Here is a 17,654-nt window from a genome sequence, read left to right on the forward strand (position 1 = left end):
CCTGCCTCTCCTATTAAATAAAAAGCCTTTCTCTTGTTAAGTGATATTCCATGGGTTGATACACAAGATCCTTGTTTTTGTGATTTTAGCTGGTGATGTTTATGTCTGCAACAGTCTTCACTTACAACTGAAATGTAAACCCACTCAAGCTGGCTCCAAATTGAGCCTATTTGTATTTGTGTGTCCCTAAACTGTGCACGCGTTTATAATATTGTGAGTTTTTCCCACCCTTCACACTTCTGTCTCAGCAATCAAAACCAAATGATATGTTTTTGACAATATAATTTTATTTGGATAATAATTACACGCACTGACATCATCACTAGAACATAGAGGAGGTCTTTACATATCAGAGCTCATGATGACAAACTGAACTTGCGCTCGAGGGTTCCAGCTTTAATCTGCTCCTCCTTCCTATCCTGTGAAACGACAAACAGATGATGGGTTAGTACAGTTTCCATGGCAACAAAGTCATATCACCCTCACCCTCTTCACCTTCTGGACATTTTCTTAACGGCATGTTTTATGTGAGCGTTTATGATTTTCAAGCAGGTTTTTTTCCTCCCAGCGGAGAGAGAGAAGAACATGATAGCCCTGCAGTGTGACAATTGCACCAAATTCTCACTGGAATTTCTATTGTCGAGGATTTAAAGGGTGAATCTCCATCACAATGGGGGAAGAAAATGAAAGCAGGCAGCATCTGAAATGATGCCTTCATTTCTAATGTGAATGGAGCTGTGACAAAAAAGAAAACCAGATCAAGTGTGCACCTACTCAAGTATAAAGTGTCCAATCCTCAACTAAATAGCTTTCATAGATGGTGCCATTCATGACCAAGTATCATATTTTAGCCAAAAAAATAGCACCATCAGTGTATCAAGATTCGCTAATAAAACTGATATTAAAGTTTTAACGTGGTGAAATGACCTCACATGTTCTCATGCCAATACTGTATTGTTCACTGCATTATATCAAGTAAAATCATTGTAGTTTTGACCAGCAGTTTGGCACAAAATATTGTTCATAGGACAGCAGATAGTTATAACGTAAAGGACACTAGTGGTCCTAGTGGTAAAGGCCTTTAACCTGCAACAGCATGTGGGCATATATTCTCGTCTTTTTGCTGTTTTTGTTCATCCTGCTCTGATTCTAATCTATCACTTGCTCTTTTACACAGCCTGAGGAAAGTCAGAGTCGTTGAACACATTCATGAATTTACAATTATCTGAATGAAAACTATTTCAAGTGTTGTTCCTGTGCTTGATGTATTTTTGGTTCAGGGTACAGACATGCCATGTGTCATTGTCTCTGTAGTATTTAAACATGCATACCAGCTTTCTTCTGCAAACTTACTAAACCTGCAGTCTCACAGGTGGGACAAGTCATTCTCTAAACAACCCATGATGTGTCAAGCAAAGAAGAAGAGTAGTGCAGTCTTGTGTCATACCCTGTCTGTCTTGAAGACGTAGTAGAGGACGAAGAGAGGCACAACTCCAAACATTGCACCGAGCAGAGATGTCTTGTATGTAGGCTTGAAGTACGTGTAGGGGTTGGTGCGTGCGTACACCCAGCGTGTCAGGGCAGGGTCTTCCTGTAAAGACAAATACATGCAATGAAATCTCAATGATATCCCATTAGCATAAGCTAATATTTGCCCTCATGGAAAAAAGATAAGAGTCAAACAAGTAATTTACAACATATTACAATATAAGAGTATTAATAAACTTAAGTTTGGATTGCTCACTGTGTTGACCTGAGCAAACTGTTTAGACAGAGGGCAATTTTACAAGGAGAAACAGATGAAGGCCTTTTTAATAGAGGACGTATGTAGGCACAGTTGTAAATAATAAAAGCAAGATGGCTGAATTCCATTTAGTTGTTTTGACCTCAGGGTCGCTGTATTGTGCCTGCGAGCTCACTGTCACACTACCATGGCTTACTGGGACACTTGAATAAAAAAACGGAGCCATCATTAATGTTATTAGTAACACCTGTGCCTTTCCGATTATGACAGTCAAAACACCTGCTGTGAAAAGGGCCTATAAACAGACTCACAATGCTACATAATATACATAAGTAAAAGTAGTAGAATAAAGTTAAATGCATGTTGATGCTTGATGCAAAAATGTTTTAACCCCGTGAATGATAACTAACAGACTACAGCAAAACTGCTAGCAACTAATTAATTTCAGCTTCATTAATTAAAGCAGCTGGGGATTTATCAGTCTGGACTTGGGTGAATTTAATTGCAGAGTTAAGAGAGCTAGATATACCAATATCATCACCACCGTTTCAAATATGTTATTTTGCTAAACTGTAGTACTTTGTGGTGCATTTACTGTGTGACTAGAGATATAAACTCCTCCGCATCGTGTGATAATGTAGCTAGTGGATGGCAGACACAGAAAGGGAAATATCATTGACAATATAGCCTATACTGTGTGAGTTTAAACTTGCTTACCGGAACTGTTTACAGGAGCTAATACTAAAACTGGGCTTAAACCCTTCATACTAAATGTGACAAAGGGTGTGAAAGTTGTGATAAACCATTTCTTAAGTCAGAAAGCGTTTTGAATCACTGCTAAATTAGTTAAATTATAACACCAGCGACCAACCTTCTTCTCGTGCTAGAAAGCTAATGTTACTCTAACGTTTGTACAAAATGCAATCGTCTTGTTAACATACCACCCACAACACATAACCTAAATGGACATAAATATGTATAATACCCTATATTAATACTATTCTTTATTAAAACTTGGCTGCTGTGACTTCTATATGCCATGACATGCTACCGTTAGCATCCCAGCAAGTAGCTTGAGCCATTTTAAAAGGTGACATTGCTGTCTCGTACTTACAATGAGCTCTTTTCTGTGCGGGTTATTAAGTTGCGTCTGGTACTGCCTCTTCAGATTGGCTCGTAATGCGGCCCTGTCCTCTTCGGCCCGTCGGACATCTGGCGAAAGGTTGAAATACTCATTTGGATCCAGTGTTTTTGGCCGGCTAGCCAAGGGCGCCTCTCGGTAGTCCGCCATGACTGTTTGATGACGGATAGAATGGGGAAAGACGTGAATTCCTGAAGTCTCGCGTTGAATGCCCGACTCGTCATCACCATAGCAACCAGAAGCTTTCTCTTCTTGCTGGATCAGTCAAATGAAACTATGAGCGCAGCTAAGAAAAATCAAAAACAAGCGGACGGAATTGACAGTGATGATGACTTTCAGTATGAAGAAGTATCCGTTGAAGACGACTGGAGTTTGACAGAGGGAGAGGAAGACTTGGAGGCGACGGTGAAAGCCATCCAGACCCGGGCAGAAGCCAGTGCAGTCTCCGGCACTGAACGGCCTGTAGCCGTGGACGTCTTTTTACGCAACTTTCTCTTCCAAATGGGCATGACAGAAACGCTGGACTGTTTTCAAACGGAGTGGACGGAGATGGCACAGAAAGGACAGGTGGATACAGAGCGGGTGGGTGTGGTACCGGACTGGTACACTCAAAACCAGCGTCTAGACAGCGAGCTGAGAAACGCGCAGCGGGAGCAGGAGCAGTACAGGCAGGCAGCCTCTGCCGCAGCTGGGACACTAGTGAGGGCCCAGAGAGCCAGAGACTTCCACCGGATGCAGCATAAGCGTGTTGTCCAGGAGAAAAACAGGCTCATCGAGCAGATTAAGAAGCTCAAGGTTCAGTGCAACAGCTATGAACCTGCAATAAAGCGGATGAATGAAAAACACCAAGCCGTTTTGAGGCAAACCATGCTGGTGACTTTGGAGAGGGACAGGGTGTTGGGGCAGGTGAACGGTCAGGTATCTCAACACAGCATCGTCCCTCCTCCTCCTCCTCCACATGGCCCTTCCTGTAAAGAAGAAGGAGCTGTAAATAAGAAAGGAGAGAGAAAACCTACCTAGTGACCCAGCCAAGTCCTCCTACACCTGCAGACCCTCAAAGGAGTCAGACTAGGGAGCAGCCAGTGAAAGCAGATGTTCCTTGAAATAAATATTATGTCTCATGTACAGTAACTCTCCTGATGTATGCTGTTTTTACTCATGGTACAGCTCAGTTTTGAGGTACCAACACTTCCCTTATGTATTTAAATTTTGTATGACTTTCTGGTTTTAATGTACTACAATTTAGATGGGAATGTTGTACTCTACACTCCACTCTAGATTTACAGGCATAATAAAATGTGTGTAAAATAAGATTTTCCCCAAAAGTTGCACAATAATATAAAATATGTGCACATATTTGCACATTTATTAGTCTTATTGCTAGACTCATGCCTATCATGGTCTGCCAGTCGAAAGCAGACAGCTTTTCTTTTAGCAACACACTCACACACTGATTTCACAAACATATTGTTACATTGCATCCACATTTTTCATATAATACAAGATAATATATCACATAATTCCCATTAGGTGTCTCTTTTTTATTGTCAGTATATTATTACTTCACCCACCTTGTCCTACATACCACAAAGTCAGAGGTAGGCTTGTTGCTCAGTCTCAATTACAAAGTGTACATATTTTTTTAGGAAGTACCAGAGAAAGATGTGATAAATTTGCTTATAAAGGTTTGCTGTTATCCTTTCTTGCAAAAGCCTATTCCCCTTCACATGTTCACACCTTTGCTCTTAAGTGTGCGATCTTAAATTTAAACTGATTGGTTTGGCACAAGTAAGATTATGTGGGTTGTTGTGGCTTCATTGTTCAGGTGTGGGACCTTCAGAGTGATGCCAGACTTTGATGCTGCTTGATGTAGAATAGGCAGATTTATATCTGGTCATCATTAACTTGACCACTGTAATCAATAAAAGTAAGTTCCATGCATTCTCTCAGCTTTTTCTAATCTAGATTCCAATGTAAATTAAAAAAGTGTATTGATTTATCAATCTGTCATAGCTGGTAGTTGAAGTTTAGACATGTTGCGTTCTAGGATAAAACCACACGAGGGCAATCTCTAACAATATTTGGTCATTACTGAGTGAATATTAGGGAGCTAAAGCTTCAAAACAGTACGGAGAGCAGGGATTAGTAACAGTGGGGGGGAGGAATCTGCTGCGCTGCACTCAAAGATAAAACCAGTGAAGTACCAGTGCTGTTCCTGTACATAAGAGAATTCATTTTCCCATTAATGACCACAGAAATGGCACCACTGGCCAGGATGTGGTCTGAAGTCTAAATAAGCCAATATTTTTAGAATAGGCGGTACATTATGTCCACTGAAATTACACAAGTCTTATGCACAGATATTTTTAATTTTTTGCACTTTTGGCACTGTGCAGAGGAATGCAGGTTTCCTCTCTTCTCGCAAGGCTATTTTAACTTGCGCAAGAGTTTATTTGTTTTTTGTACTTTTTATTCCACTAGGTTTATGGAATTTAGGTAAAGCCGACTGTCATTTACAGTATACAGTTTTATATGCTCCAGGCTCCACCCCAGCCCAGGTCCTGACTCGTCTTCAGTCTGACTTAAATGCTTTCCAGTTATCACTCCTTAATCACAGACTAGTTTTAAATGCAGAAAAGACCAAGTACATGGTATTCTCCACCTCCACCTGTGACTCTGACTATTCTGACATTAAAACTTTAAATGCTGAGTCATACAATTACTGAGGAATTTGGCTTGACAGCAGGATTCATATTCAACATTTGACATAGAAATTAAAAATCAAACAAGGCGTCTTGTATAAAATTAAAGGTTGTCTGTCTTCTTCCAACCGTAAAACTATTGTGCAGTCAACATTCATGTCTGTACTTGACTGTGGAGATATCGTGTGTTATCATGCTGCCCCATCAACAGTTAAGCAGTTAAACCTTGTGTATCATAATGCGGTATGCTTTATCACAAATGACAAATTTTGTACTCATTATTGTTTTGTGTCACACGGTTAGTTGGACTTCCTTACGGTCAAGAAGAAATAGTCATCTCCTGTTACTCATCTATAAAGCTTCCAAACTACCCCACATCTCTTCTCTCATTTAAATCTAGTAACTACAGTACACCACCCAGTAACTACTTAACTTTAGATATCCCTCATGTTCACACTAATGTTGGCAGAACTGGTTTCAGGTATTAAGCATCTTTTAAATGGAATGAACTGCAAACTGCCCTCAAACTTGAGTCTTACATTCCTCTCGGAGATTTTAAAGCTTTATTATCTGACGTCTCTTATGATTCTTGTAATTGTTTTTATTAATTCCTTGTTTATTGTGTAATTATGTTGTTTCTGTTTGATAATTGTGTTCTTGTCTTATGAATGTTTCTTGTTCTCAGGTCTCTCTTGGGAAAGAGATCTTAATCTCAATGAGATTACCTGATTGAATAAAGATTAAATTATAAAAAAATGACCCTACCTATTGGATTATGCCATATAGATAAAAACTTCTAACACACAAGTTATCTTCTTCTTTCTCTCTCTGTCTTCCTGCACTTCATGCTAGAGTGATACAGAGATGCTGAGAGCGCTCTTTGATCTGGAGAGGCCCAGCTGTAGCTACAGTACGCGTGACCAAATGATTTATTGTCCTCTCAGGACCTCTAAAGCCCCACCCGCTCTTTCGAAAAACATCCATTTATGACTTCAAAAATTCAATGTCAGATCACAATCCTGGGCCAACAAACCTCCCTTCTCTCTCCATAATCTCTCTCTCAGAGCAAGATTTAGCCTCAAATTAAATATTAATATGTTTCTCCTCTCTCTGGCTGGCACCCGCTTAGACCTCATGGACTTGGAGTTGAACTTTGGGAAGTTTCCAAACTGTGGGCACAATAACCACAAATGTCTTCTTTTTTTTTTCCTGCATCAGCTCCTTCTTCTACAGCCATTTATGCAAATCCTTTCACAGAACATTTGGTATTTCTTTATCGTAGCTCAGTGATGCTGACGTTTATTTTGATACACTCACTGTGCAAAGCCTTTGAGAGATAGCAGAGAGATGCGATACAGATAGGAAAGAGCCTGAGAGATACAGAAGGAATGAAAAGGCACAGATGATCTCTATCAGTGCTACCTTGCAAGACTTAATCATTCCCAGTAATCAGAAGTTGTTCTGTACTGTTTTGGTCTTCTAAAATTACTTCTACATGTGAGTATAACTTTGAAAGTGGAAGCAAGGTTTCTTTTTTGACCACAAGCTAAAAGTACTTCTATTCTTCACCAAAGGTCCCTGAAGTGGTTTGTAGACTTAGAGACAATGACCTAATGTGTTATGCTGCCTTCTTATTCATAATATTTCCCGGCTCAGAGACTCCATGACTCTGTTGCCCTTGAGGAATGTAGCTGAGGAATTTAATGTTCCTTTCCACCCTTGTTTTCATCTGCAGTCCATAATTGTGCCAGTTTAAGGCCCTTGTAATTTTCACAAATGGTTACAAAGTCAATGAGGTGGTGGCTGGAGACAGGAGGCTTTCTATTTCCAGCCAACATGTCATACCAACCAAGCCCCCATTAGCTTTTCCAGCCTGCATCCCTCCCATCCTCTGGTGCTTTAGCTCTGAGGAGACGCGGTTGTCTCTCACAACCTTTTTATAAGAGGTTTTCATCTTTGTGGCTCCATCTTAAATGCCTCAGGCTTATTGGGATTCCTCCCCTGCCTGCCCGTCTCCCTGTGCTGCCCTCTCAGCTCTTCTCTTCACTGACAACCCTGTCCACTTCACAGCCTGCAACGACCTTTGTGTCATATCAAAGAGAAAGGGGGAATAAGAGAAAGAAAACGTTCCTGCCTCCGTGGCTGTTTCTCACTCTTAATCATTTGTCCTATATCCAGCCGAATTACACCAGCTTTGAATGAAGATTTATTCAGAGATTGCTTTAGCCTAGTTACCAGCTATCTTATATGATGTTTTGGCTGCTTATTCTTTGAGATATATCCTTAAAAAATGCTACTCTCTCAATTCATCATCAATTCTTTCTGCCATCCTATTCTAATGTATAGCTATGAAATTGATTCCCCTGTCTGGAAGTATTCCCCTCTTAATAAATCAGCTTTCCATGCACCCCTGCAGTGGGCAGCAGGTCAAACTCAGCAATATTTTCTGCTTTAATGTACTGAGCATGGCAGAGATTGGCTCATGGCAGTGACTCAGCAGGCATCCGTCATCTTCAAGGAGAGCTACACAGATGAATTGCTCAGAAACGGAATTGATAAAATATAGCATTTTTCTCTCATCCATGCTCATCTCACAGCTTGGCCTCTAGTGAATTTTCTAAATTTCTGTGGCAATATTTGCTCCAAGCCACGAGGCATTTATTGCCTGAAAATTACTAATGTTGAAGGATAGAGGGGACCCCTGATGCCAGGGCTCTCAAGATCAGCATCCAGAATTTTGCTGTTGGCACATGAACACCTTATAAAATCTATTTTGGTTAAAAAAAAAAAAACAATTCAGATGCTAGTATTTGGTCAAGGAGATTCTTGAGAAACTCTTATTGCATTAGGTGAACTCAAAAACCCATGCTGGTTAAACTAAACCAACACTATTTTTTCCCAGTTCCTACGCATTTTATGTTGATGAGTAATTTTACGATCATAGTCAAGGCTACACTGACAACCAAGACAAGCGGACCCCAGAACCCCAGATCACTCCATATCAATTGGCTGTACATAGTTTCATTAAAGGAATACCTCAACATTTTGGGAAAAACACTTATTCACTTTCTTGCAGAGAGTTAGATGAGAAGTTTGATACCACTGTCATATCTGATCAATCCTCTCATCTAACTTGCACCAAGAAAGCAAAGAAGCATTTTTCTTTAGCCTAGTTTAGTGTTGCAAATTTGTTTACGAATTTGCAGCAAGAAAGTAGGCTAACCAAAAAAACACAAAGATGGATGCGTCATTATACCTAATGTTGTGGCAGTGGTCTAGTTTTGAGACATTCATAATTTTTAGTTTAAATGTATTTATAATAATAAACGTCACTGTAAATGTGCTAGTGTTAATTTTGCCCACATACTTGGGCCAGGTATTATCCCAGCACAGGACTACTGGTTTGTTTCTGGGAATCTGGAGGGGTCAATAAGGACCCAAGAACAAATTTTTGCCCCAGGGCCTAGAATCCAGCTGATGATCATGGTTGTCAATAATCTATCTGTAGTGTATAGTGCTAGTTACAAGGAAAACCATATGATTGTAGCATTAACACGTCCAAATTACTGTATGGATGACATTAGTTTTGTGTAAATTCGATTTCAGGCGGTGACTTTTGTAAGCTGTTAGTTTTTAGTGACAAAACAAAGGGATTGTAGGTGGCAGACTGCCTCTGGATGTGCAGACAGAGGCTTTGTTTATAATAAGAGCCTGACAGAGCCAGCAAAAGTCAATGAATTCTGCATTGTCCCATAAATAAACCCCCCCCACCCCCCACCCCACCCCGTCGCCATACATGTTGAAAGGTCAGTGGGCTGATATATCGAGCTGGCATCACAACACTGTTAGAGAGGAGTTACACATATCACACATGCATCTCTGTTTCTCTCTCTCTCTGTCTTTTGTTCATTAGGGCCTAAGTGATATGACAGGGCCAGGCTGCTGTGACAGCAGCTGGGGGAAGTTTTGACAGGCAGAGTTAGGGAGGCTGTTTGGGGGAGGTGATGTCAGGCCAGAGAGGAGTGACACGAGGTGAAGGGAGACAGCCAACGCCCTGTATCTGATCTGATAGGAAGTGGCAAGAGATGAAGAGAAGGAGCCAAATTCAGCCTGAAAGCGTGGTCACAGTCTGAGGTCAGCTTGGACAGAGAATAAACGAGGAGAACCACTCCAGGAATACTGGGGAGGGAATACCTTGTCTTGTCTGTCAATAAAGAAATCACACTAAATTCTCTATTTCCAAGGCCAGATGCTAGGAAGTTAAAGGTTCATTTCAGTTTAATACAACTTGTGTCCGTTTTATATAGTTCCCATGATCATTTCTGTTGGGTTGGGGTTGTTTTGTTTTGCCCAAACCAATCAGTAGTGAGTGATGCATCCCTGCCGCCGTCAATTTCAGTTGGCACGGAAGCTGCGGTAGAGGGTGCTAGTAGCAGTTAGCTTAAAGTTTTTCACATTAATCAAATTATATCAAATAATAGTGTTCATATAATAGTTGTTAATTCTGTAATAACAACCACTTTCCATCATCCATAATTTCCCCATTTTTCTGACGCTACTTTCCATGAATGTAGCTAGATGAGATCCCAATTCTTAATCACGTCTACTAAGTTCTGAATGGTGAATAGTTTCTGTAACTAAAATGGCCATCAGTGAGCACAACACCACACCTGACTTGATCTTGAACCAGGCTAAGTTTGGCTAAACTGGGGGTTTGTATGATCACCTGACTGCTAATGTTTCACACCATCAAACTTCAATGTCGCTGCATTTCCAGATTTTGAGTAATTATCTTGGTGAGGAGAATGTTGTTATAACAATACAAAAGATGGCCAAAGCTAGGAAAATAAAACCCAAGTTGTAATAAACCTGAATTATCCTTTAAACAACGCTGCAATTCAATTGTGATAAAAGTAAAGAACACAGTATAAACTCCTTCAGTAGTAGTTCCTGTCTCAGAGTTGAACCCATCATCCTACAGGATAAATTCCTTCCTACTGCTAACGTAGAACTTGTTTTTGACTGTCTCCATCCCACATCGCATGTTGTTTGGGATGAGATGCTCCTGTGAACAAGAAACTAATACTTACGCAGTGGTTTCCAGTGCTTGAAAAGGATACTGACTGCAAGCCACTAACTACATGTAAACATGAGCTTTTATGGGAAATTCTGACATATCACTACGCCTGTACCATTTCCGACCACAATCCTATAGATTGAAGGCTTCTAAATGATTCTGTTGGTAGTAATTATCATCAGCTTTGTTCTCAAGGCTATGGCTGAATCCAAAGCGCAGCGGAAACAATGCCACACACCATTACACAGCCGCAAATGACCGAAGAAGAGCTATAAGGATTCTCTTTGTGTTGACCACACACGTTGACGCATGTTCATATTGAAGACTGAGTCTTTATTAAACGTTTACATCATCAGAGGAAATAGGTTTATATGGCTGACTTCTGTTTATGACATGTCTGTGTACAGTAATATTTCTTTGTGGGATGGATCTGTTTGTGTGCGCACTGTCTGCGACTGATGCACACACTCGGACACTTTTGCCTTGGTCAGGTCATCAATGGAGGAGTTTCCCAGGATACATTAGCCCGAGGGTAAAGTTAGTGATACTGTGCTAGCAGCTGTCACAGCAATGTGTGTGTGTGTGTGTGTGTGTGTGTGTGTGTATGTGTATGTTGCAGAGATGATGACAGGTGACTGAGCTGAGGCTGTGTCTCTCTTGTTGCTTCTAAATAGGAATAATGAGACCTTGGCCTTTATCCGAGTAGTGCTGTTTCAGAGAAATCAGAATGGCATCCTGGGGTGGTTTGTCACCAAGACGACAGTGTAACAGCTCACAACCAGCTAATCCAGGTTATCTGACGACTGGGTCACCAGCTCAGGACCGTACACTTATCTATATTCCCTCCATGCTCCCAGGGGGAGCCGCTGAAGCATATTCAGCTTCAATTATTTGCTTGAGGGAAAACGCTAAGTTTAAAAATAACATTTTTGTGTTATTTTTACTTTTTCTCTGTGTTTGTGTCCGTAAAGCCATAAAAATTGCAATGTGAGTACTGCATGCCTACGTCACGAGCTGAGGGCTTTGATCATTAAATGAGCGGAGGATGAGTCATCCTGTTCACTTAGATTGTCTTGCACTTTTACACAGGCTCATTTTCCTCATCAGATTGCCTCACACTCGGGATTTTCTGGTGGCTTCACTTTGTGTGGGCCTGAGTTCAATTTTAGATATCAGTTTTGGCTGTTTTTATTTTTAACCCAGCAACCACTCAGCACATTGCTGCACTGTCTTGTTTCACAGGTAATTTGTTTAATGTCAGTTCATTCTGATATGCTGTAAATAGGTAGAGACCCAGATGCAGAGCTACTCATAAAGATCTGATTTTGTGCAAGTATTGACGTCAGTGTCCTGCAGAAATACTCAAACTAATCTTCTGGTCCAGACCATATTGTGTTTCCATTTCTGGCCAAATAAATTAAAATGACACAAGGTATTTAAATAGACAAAGTTTGACTCCTGAAACAGATGGTCTGAACTACATTTAGATGTTTTTCTCTCTAACACGGAGGCTATTTGCCCTTGGCAACTGTAATGTAAATGAATTAGTTTTCCTTTCTTCCGAAAAAAGGTTCCTGCTGGTTTATCCTGCTGCCATCTTTGCCAACCATGCACTGCACTTGCAACACTAGCCATCTGTAATTGGGGACTTAGTTCAGATACTTAATTTTAAGAATCAGTTAGAGGCAGTTTTGCAGACCCTTGTGTGAGAAACATAACATGTTATTCTGGGAAAGAGAGAGGGAAAGACTGAGCTGCCACAAGAACAGTTCTTTATAGCACTCAGAGTGTAAAAACTATTATCCAATTTTACAGAGAGGGCTCCATTGGAGCATAAAGCGCTCAGTGTTGAAAGACTTTTACGCCACATGTCTCTACTAAACCTTTATTGAAATCTGATAAAACAACACAAGAAATATTTCTGCAAAAATATACCCCCAATCTTCATAAGGAATCTGTGATAAAATATAACAAAAAGCTGAACTAGAATATTAATATGGGATCTTTTGTGATGTGTTTTCATGACATGCAGGTATATATTAAAACTTAAAATAGTATATCAAAAGTATCCATAAGTGCAGACTGGCTGATAAACGCAAGCTAGCTTACAGTTGAAACAGTAACAGTGGACACACACACATCAAAATTACACACCAAATAAACACAGAAGTTCTTACTCCAAATGCCAGATTTTCCCACCAATCCTCGGTATGTTTTTTTTTTTTGGTAAAATCTGGACACATTTTTATTGTCCACATCCCTTGTCGGGCTTTGCCAAAATTAGGAAGAACATTTTATTTTGCAGCATTTTTCTTCTGTATGCTTCTTTTGGGTCTGTCAGTCTGTCCATCATTCTGTGTGTCTCCCTGCAAAGCAAAGGACATGTCGTGTGAATATTCATCAAATGTTTTGTAATAATTTTGTGTGTAGGAGGAAATAAACTCACTAGGACAGAGAAAGCCCCAGAACGACCTGACTTCCGTTTGGATGGCTCGTTTTTCACCTGTCTCTTTGCTCTGGTCACCTGGAGGTAGAAATTTCCATACTTGTTAGTTCTATAATAACTGTGACATTTCCTTGGGGATATCAACTTACTTCAGCATGCTGAAAGAGATTATGATGAACATTATCCACTGAAGAACTGAAAGGATAATGTCTGAATGATTGGCTGATATTTAAAAAATCAATTTCAAGGACGTGGGCTCTGTGTATGATCAGCATCTGACAGATTACACCAAACTGATCCAATAAAACTAAGCAAGGTGGCCTTATAACTCTGCTTGCACATCCGGCCTCTTTGCCCCAGCTGTTCCTCCGCTTAAGGGTTGCCATGGAGACTCACCTGTAGGGGGGTGGATTTCTTGTCGTTGCTAAGGAGGGAGAAGGAGCCGACGCGGGATTTACGTTTGCTCTTTTTCTTAGACGGAGCTTGAGTCAAGTGTCGCCTGGACCTATCAGCCTAGGAAACCATAGACACAGGGATTAGCACATGTACTGATGCGCCAAATTACATACACACACACTTTCCAACCCACTCTTTTTTTGAACATTTCATGATTGCCTCCCTCTCAGTGAAGTATTATTCCAATGTAAATGAACATGAGTGATGATAATCTGGTTTCCCTGCATCATTTTTGTTTTTTTAACAAACCACAGAGTGACTAAAACTTGACTAAAACTGAACTCGGGCAGCAGCAGTAAGCTAATTCCCACCTCCCCCGCTTTTGGCCTTTGCTCATTCCTGCTGACTCCTGTGTGACTAACAGAGTGTTTTTTACCTGGATGAGAGTGTTAGGGAAGCCTTTGACAGAGACGGCCCCGGGCTGGCTGGAGTGACTCAGGTGGGTGGGACCCCGCCGCTCCAACTGTCTCTTATGTCTGAAGAAAACCTACAGAATGAGACAGTCACAACCACATCCACAACCATAGAAGGAAACAACAGCTCCTGTATGTCTCCATGTGTGATTAAGTGCACTTCATTCTGTTTATTTTCCCCTTCTTCTGCTCTGATCCATCCTGTCCAGCCCTGCTGTGTCCTTCTTTGTCATGTCCCTCTCTGTCCTGTCTTTACCATCCTGTCCTTGTCTGTCCAGGTTCTGTTTCCTTTGTTTTATTGGCAGTCAAACTCCAGCATTAACGGGAGGAAACTGCAAAATTATTATTGTCACTGGCCTCACCATTTCCTGCATTTCTCATTGATCCGCACATAAAGAAGGAACTGCTATTGATCCACTTGTTTTCCTTATAAATGGACTGTCACTTGGAGAAACAACAGATTTCAGTTTGCCAATTAGGACTTTGTGGTAAATTTATTACGCTACCGCAGGTCTTTGACTTCATCATTACTTATATTTTCCAAGTTATATAAGTGTGGAAATAAAGTTAAAAAAAAAAGAAAAAAAAAAAAAGATTGTTTCCAGAATTGGATAATAACTTTGTACCATTTCCCTTTTTCCATTCTGTTGAAAACAAAGACAACTACACTTGCTACAAAACATTTGCCTTGCAATCATTTAGCATTTAAAATGCTTACACTGATTGCTGTTGACCTACATTTTGATGATTGTTTAAGTTTTCAACATTGTGCTTTGTGTAAAATTTTAGAACTGGCTGTGGCACAACAGCTGTACAATTGGAGTTCGAGGATGATTGGAATATGCATAATGTTATTGCATGTTTCTATAAGTGAAGCTGTAGGATGCAAATATTGGTCATCTGTGTGTAATGCTTTGTCTTCATTGTGCTACACTGGTCTCTCAGCAGCTTGGAAAACAGCAAGTTTCTATGGTCTCACTGCCACATAGCTTTGTCACAAGTACATCACATCACCATTTGTATTGATAATATAATAATCTAGTTATTAAAGTAGCTTTAATTACTAACTGTGCATTTACAGTATAAGAAAGATTGGATTCAACAACGAACTTCTCCTTTTTACTCTACTGTAATTTTCCATCTCTGCCTCCTCTTTCTCATTTCTTAGTCTTTTCATTCATCGTATGCCTGCTGTGGAGTTTCTATGATGCATTCACATGTAACTCAGACCCCCTCTGAGGAGTGAACATGCTCTGAATGGACTAAATGATTCAGACTGAAGTATAACCTTGTGTAAAATAAGATTAATGTAAGTGGCTGCACATACCAGTCCTTCTTTTAAGGGTAGCGCCCTCTGCTGCCTCTGATCATCAGTCTGAAAAGGGGAAGAGGGTCACAGAGTCAACATTCATGCTGTTTTTAATCCTTTTCAGTGCAAAAATGGATTGATGTTACAGCATAATTCATAATCATAGTGAGTTATTACTTTAAAAAATATATCCTTCACATTGGTTTGGTTTTCAATCCACTGACCCAGACAAGTCACGTTGTCCTATCTCAGTCTAAGTTAAATCACTATTCCAAAAAAAAAAAAAAAAAAAAAATCTTCTGCCTGCTCCCAAGTCACCAAACATGGTAACACTGGATGTGAGCATGCTGTGATCTTCTGGGTGTTGACAACCTCTAAAATTGAGCTGCATGTTTTGCATATATAAATGAGTCTGTTTAGGATATTAAGCAAAACCTGCCACAACCCATTTGGATTTCTGCTGTTGGAGACATTGTGTTGACGAGTCCCACAAATTGCTCTTTTAATGTATTCCACTCCATTATAAACATGAGTGACCTCGATGGGAGCAGGCAAACACAAGTAAACCAAGCCAAATGTAGCCTCTGAGAAGACGCTGTCTCTGGTATTAGTTAGTTCCCACCACATTTGAAGCTTATAATTGCGCATGCTGTAATTACATTACAAATAACTGCTGCAGAAAAGCACATATGTGGCTCAAACTCCCTCAGATGGAGCAGAATTCCCAATGAAAACTCTTTGATGTGTGGGTGAGAATCCTCCTCGCCGCTCTTGCAGCTGTCGAATCCCTTGTCTAGATGAGGGTGATTACTTTGGACAGAACATGAGGACTGTCTGCAGAAAAATGCCAACCACAAGTTTAAAGTATAACAGCTGGCAGCCACATGAAAAGCCAAAAAAAGGGAACTGAAGGATTTTGTTCCACAGTGGGTATATTTTTGATGCGGTGGCACTATGTCTGTAAAAGCCATTACAATAAGGCTTTGTTTCTGCTAGAAAAAAGATTATATGTCTCCACAGGTCAGGGTTAGACTGTAGACGTCTCTTGCCATCCTGAAGCACACTTGACCACTATTATCGTCACAGTAGCCTCTTTCGAAGGAGTGAACTTACATTCCATGAGAGTTACTGGCTTCCTATGACTGAGCTTTTGTACATACACTAACCACACTGTGTCTGGGCAAAAACTGTCAGTGTGCCACAGATCATATAAAAATAAACAGAGAGTACTATTTTAGATGAATATTTTTTTCATGAGGTTTACCGATAAAGTGCGTCTTGATATATTCCCTGTTAAATCCATGACAATCATGTTGAGGAAATGCTGGTTAAAATTAGCTTTAAACTTTAAATCAACTCAAATGTAGATTGTAAAAAAGAGGCAGACAACTATTTTGTAGATTCACTGTAATTTTCAAAATGTCAAACACACTGTTTCCTTAAAATTAAAATCAAACTGACTCTCAACTCCAACATTAAAGTAGCCCACTTTCCACTGCCAGCTTACATTTGCTTGATATCAGACAGAATTGGAGTTGGATTCAAAGATCTGGACCCAGGCAAAGCTTAAATTACAGAAAGTGCTCTGGCTTCCTTGCTGATAGCTATATATTCTATTCACTTTCATTTGAGAGGAGGGAGTGTTTTGTAAGTTTGGTCCTTCAAAACAATATTTAAATAGACTCAAACAGGCTGCACTTACCCCTGTAGTAGCAAAACAGCACAGATGATGACTGATACATAATGATAACCTTGGTTTCTTTAACTATTACGTCCATTAGAAATGCGTCTCTTACCTGTTCGTCTGCGGTCTGTCCACTAACACACAGCTCTCCTTGGGTTGCTCCTGAGCAGTCGAGGGCGTGTGACAGCAGGCTCGCCTGCAGGCAGAGCACGCACAGCCAGATAGTAAACCCCATGATCCAGTCAGGAACTCGAGTGTTCCCAGCCCCTGTCAGCTCCCTGCTTTATACTCTCGGCTCTGCTAATGGGGAACAGATGCAGGGGAAGGGGAGGCCATGCCAGCTTCACGCAGACAAACAGCCCACCACAAGCCTGCGCTCCACGCCAGCCAGTGGCCTGTGGTCCTGCAGAAACATGTCAGACATGTTGAGGAGGCCTCCCCCTTAAAAACCAGCTCCCCCTATTCTACTACCCCAACCCAAAGACCATTTTCCACTTATGCCTGCACTGTAACGCCTGCCAAAAGTGTGTGCGCTTGTGAGTGTGTGTAATTGAGAGAAAGCAGAGAGAGTGGAGAGAGTAGGAGGAAACTTGTCAAACCTCTGCACATAACAAATGAAAAAAATGGTGGTTTTATTCTTGTAATACCTTAAAGAAATGCTGTATAAGGCGGTGAATTTGTC

At 40.6% G+C, this 17,654-nt stretch overlaps 3 protein-coding genes across 3 annotated transcripts; 1 reads left to right on the forward strand and 2 right to left on the reverse strand.

Annotated features, from left to right (window-relative positions):
- Window positions 1-267: 267 nt before the first annotated feature.
- On the reverse strand, window positions 268-3,071 carry ndufb4 (NADH:ubiquinone oxidoreductase subunit B4). Its single transcript, XM_044340115.1, has 3 exons — window positions 2,859-3,071; window positions 1,448-1,591; window positions 268-419 (listed from the first exon to the last, which is right to left on the reverse strand). The coding sequence occupies exons 1-3, from the start codon at window positions 3,033-3,035 to the stop codon at window positions 357-359; spliced, it is 384 nt and encodes a 127-aa protein (XP_044196050.1). The 5' UTR covers window positions 3,036-3,071; the 3' UTR covers window positions 268-356.
- A 25-nt stretch (window positions 3,072-3,096) lies between these two features.
- On the forward strand, window positions 3,097-4,016 carry LOC122972781 (sperm-associated antigen 16 protein-like). The gene has a single exon (XM_044340114.1). It carries the CDS (start codon window positions 3,162-3,164, stop codon window positions 3,903-3,905), a length of 744 nt encoding a protein of 247 aa, XP_044196049.1. The 5' UTR covers window positions 3,097-3,161; the 3' UTR covers window positions 3,906-4,016.
- Window positions 4,017-12,834: 8,818 nt separating this feature from the next.
- On the reverse strand, window positions 12,835-17,441 carry si:dkey-12l12.1. Its single transcript, XM_044338817.1, has 6 exons — window positions 17,085-17,441; window positions 15,307-15,354; window positions 13,943-14,053; window positions 13,507-13,623; window positions 13,111-13,188; window positions 12,835-13,030 (listed from the first exon to the last, which is right to left on the reverse strand). The coding sequence occupies exons 1-6, from the start codon at window positions 17,205-17,207 to the stop codon at window positions 12,959-12,961; spliced, it is 549 nt and encodes a 182-aa protein (XP_044194752.1). The 5' UTR covers window positions 17,208-17,441; the 3' UTR covers window positions 12,835-12,958.
- Between the last annotated feature and the right edge of the window lie 213 nt (window positions 17,442-17,654).

Source organism: Thunnus albacares, chromosome 21 (assembly GCF_914725855.1).
Source record: "Thunnus albacares chromosome 21, fThuAlb1.1, whole genome shotgun sequence".
NCBI classification, from domain to species: Eukaryota; Metazoa; Chordata; class Actinopteri; order Scombriformes; family Scombridae; genus Thunnus; species Thunnus albacares.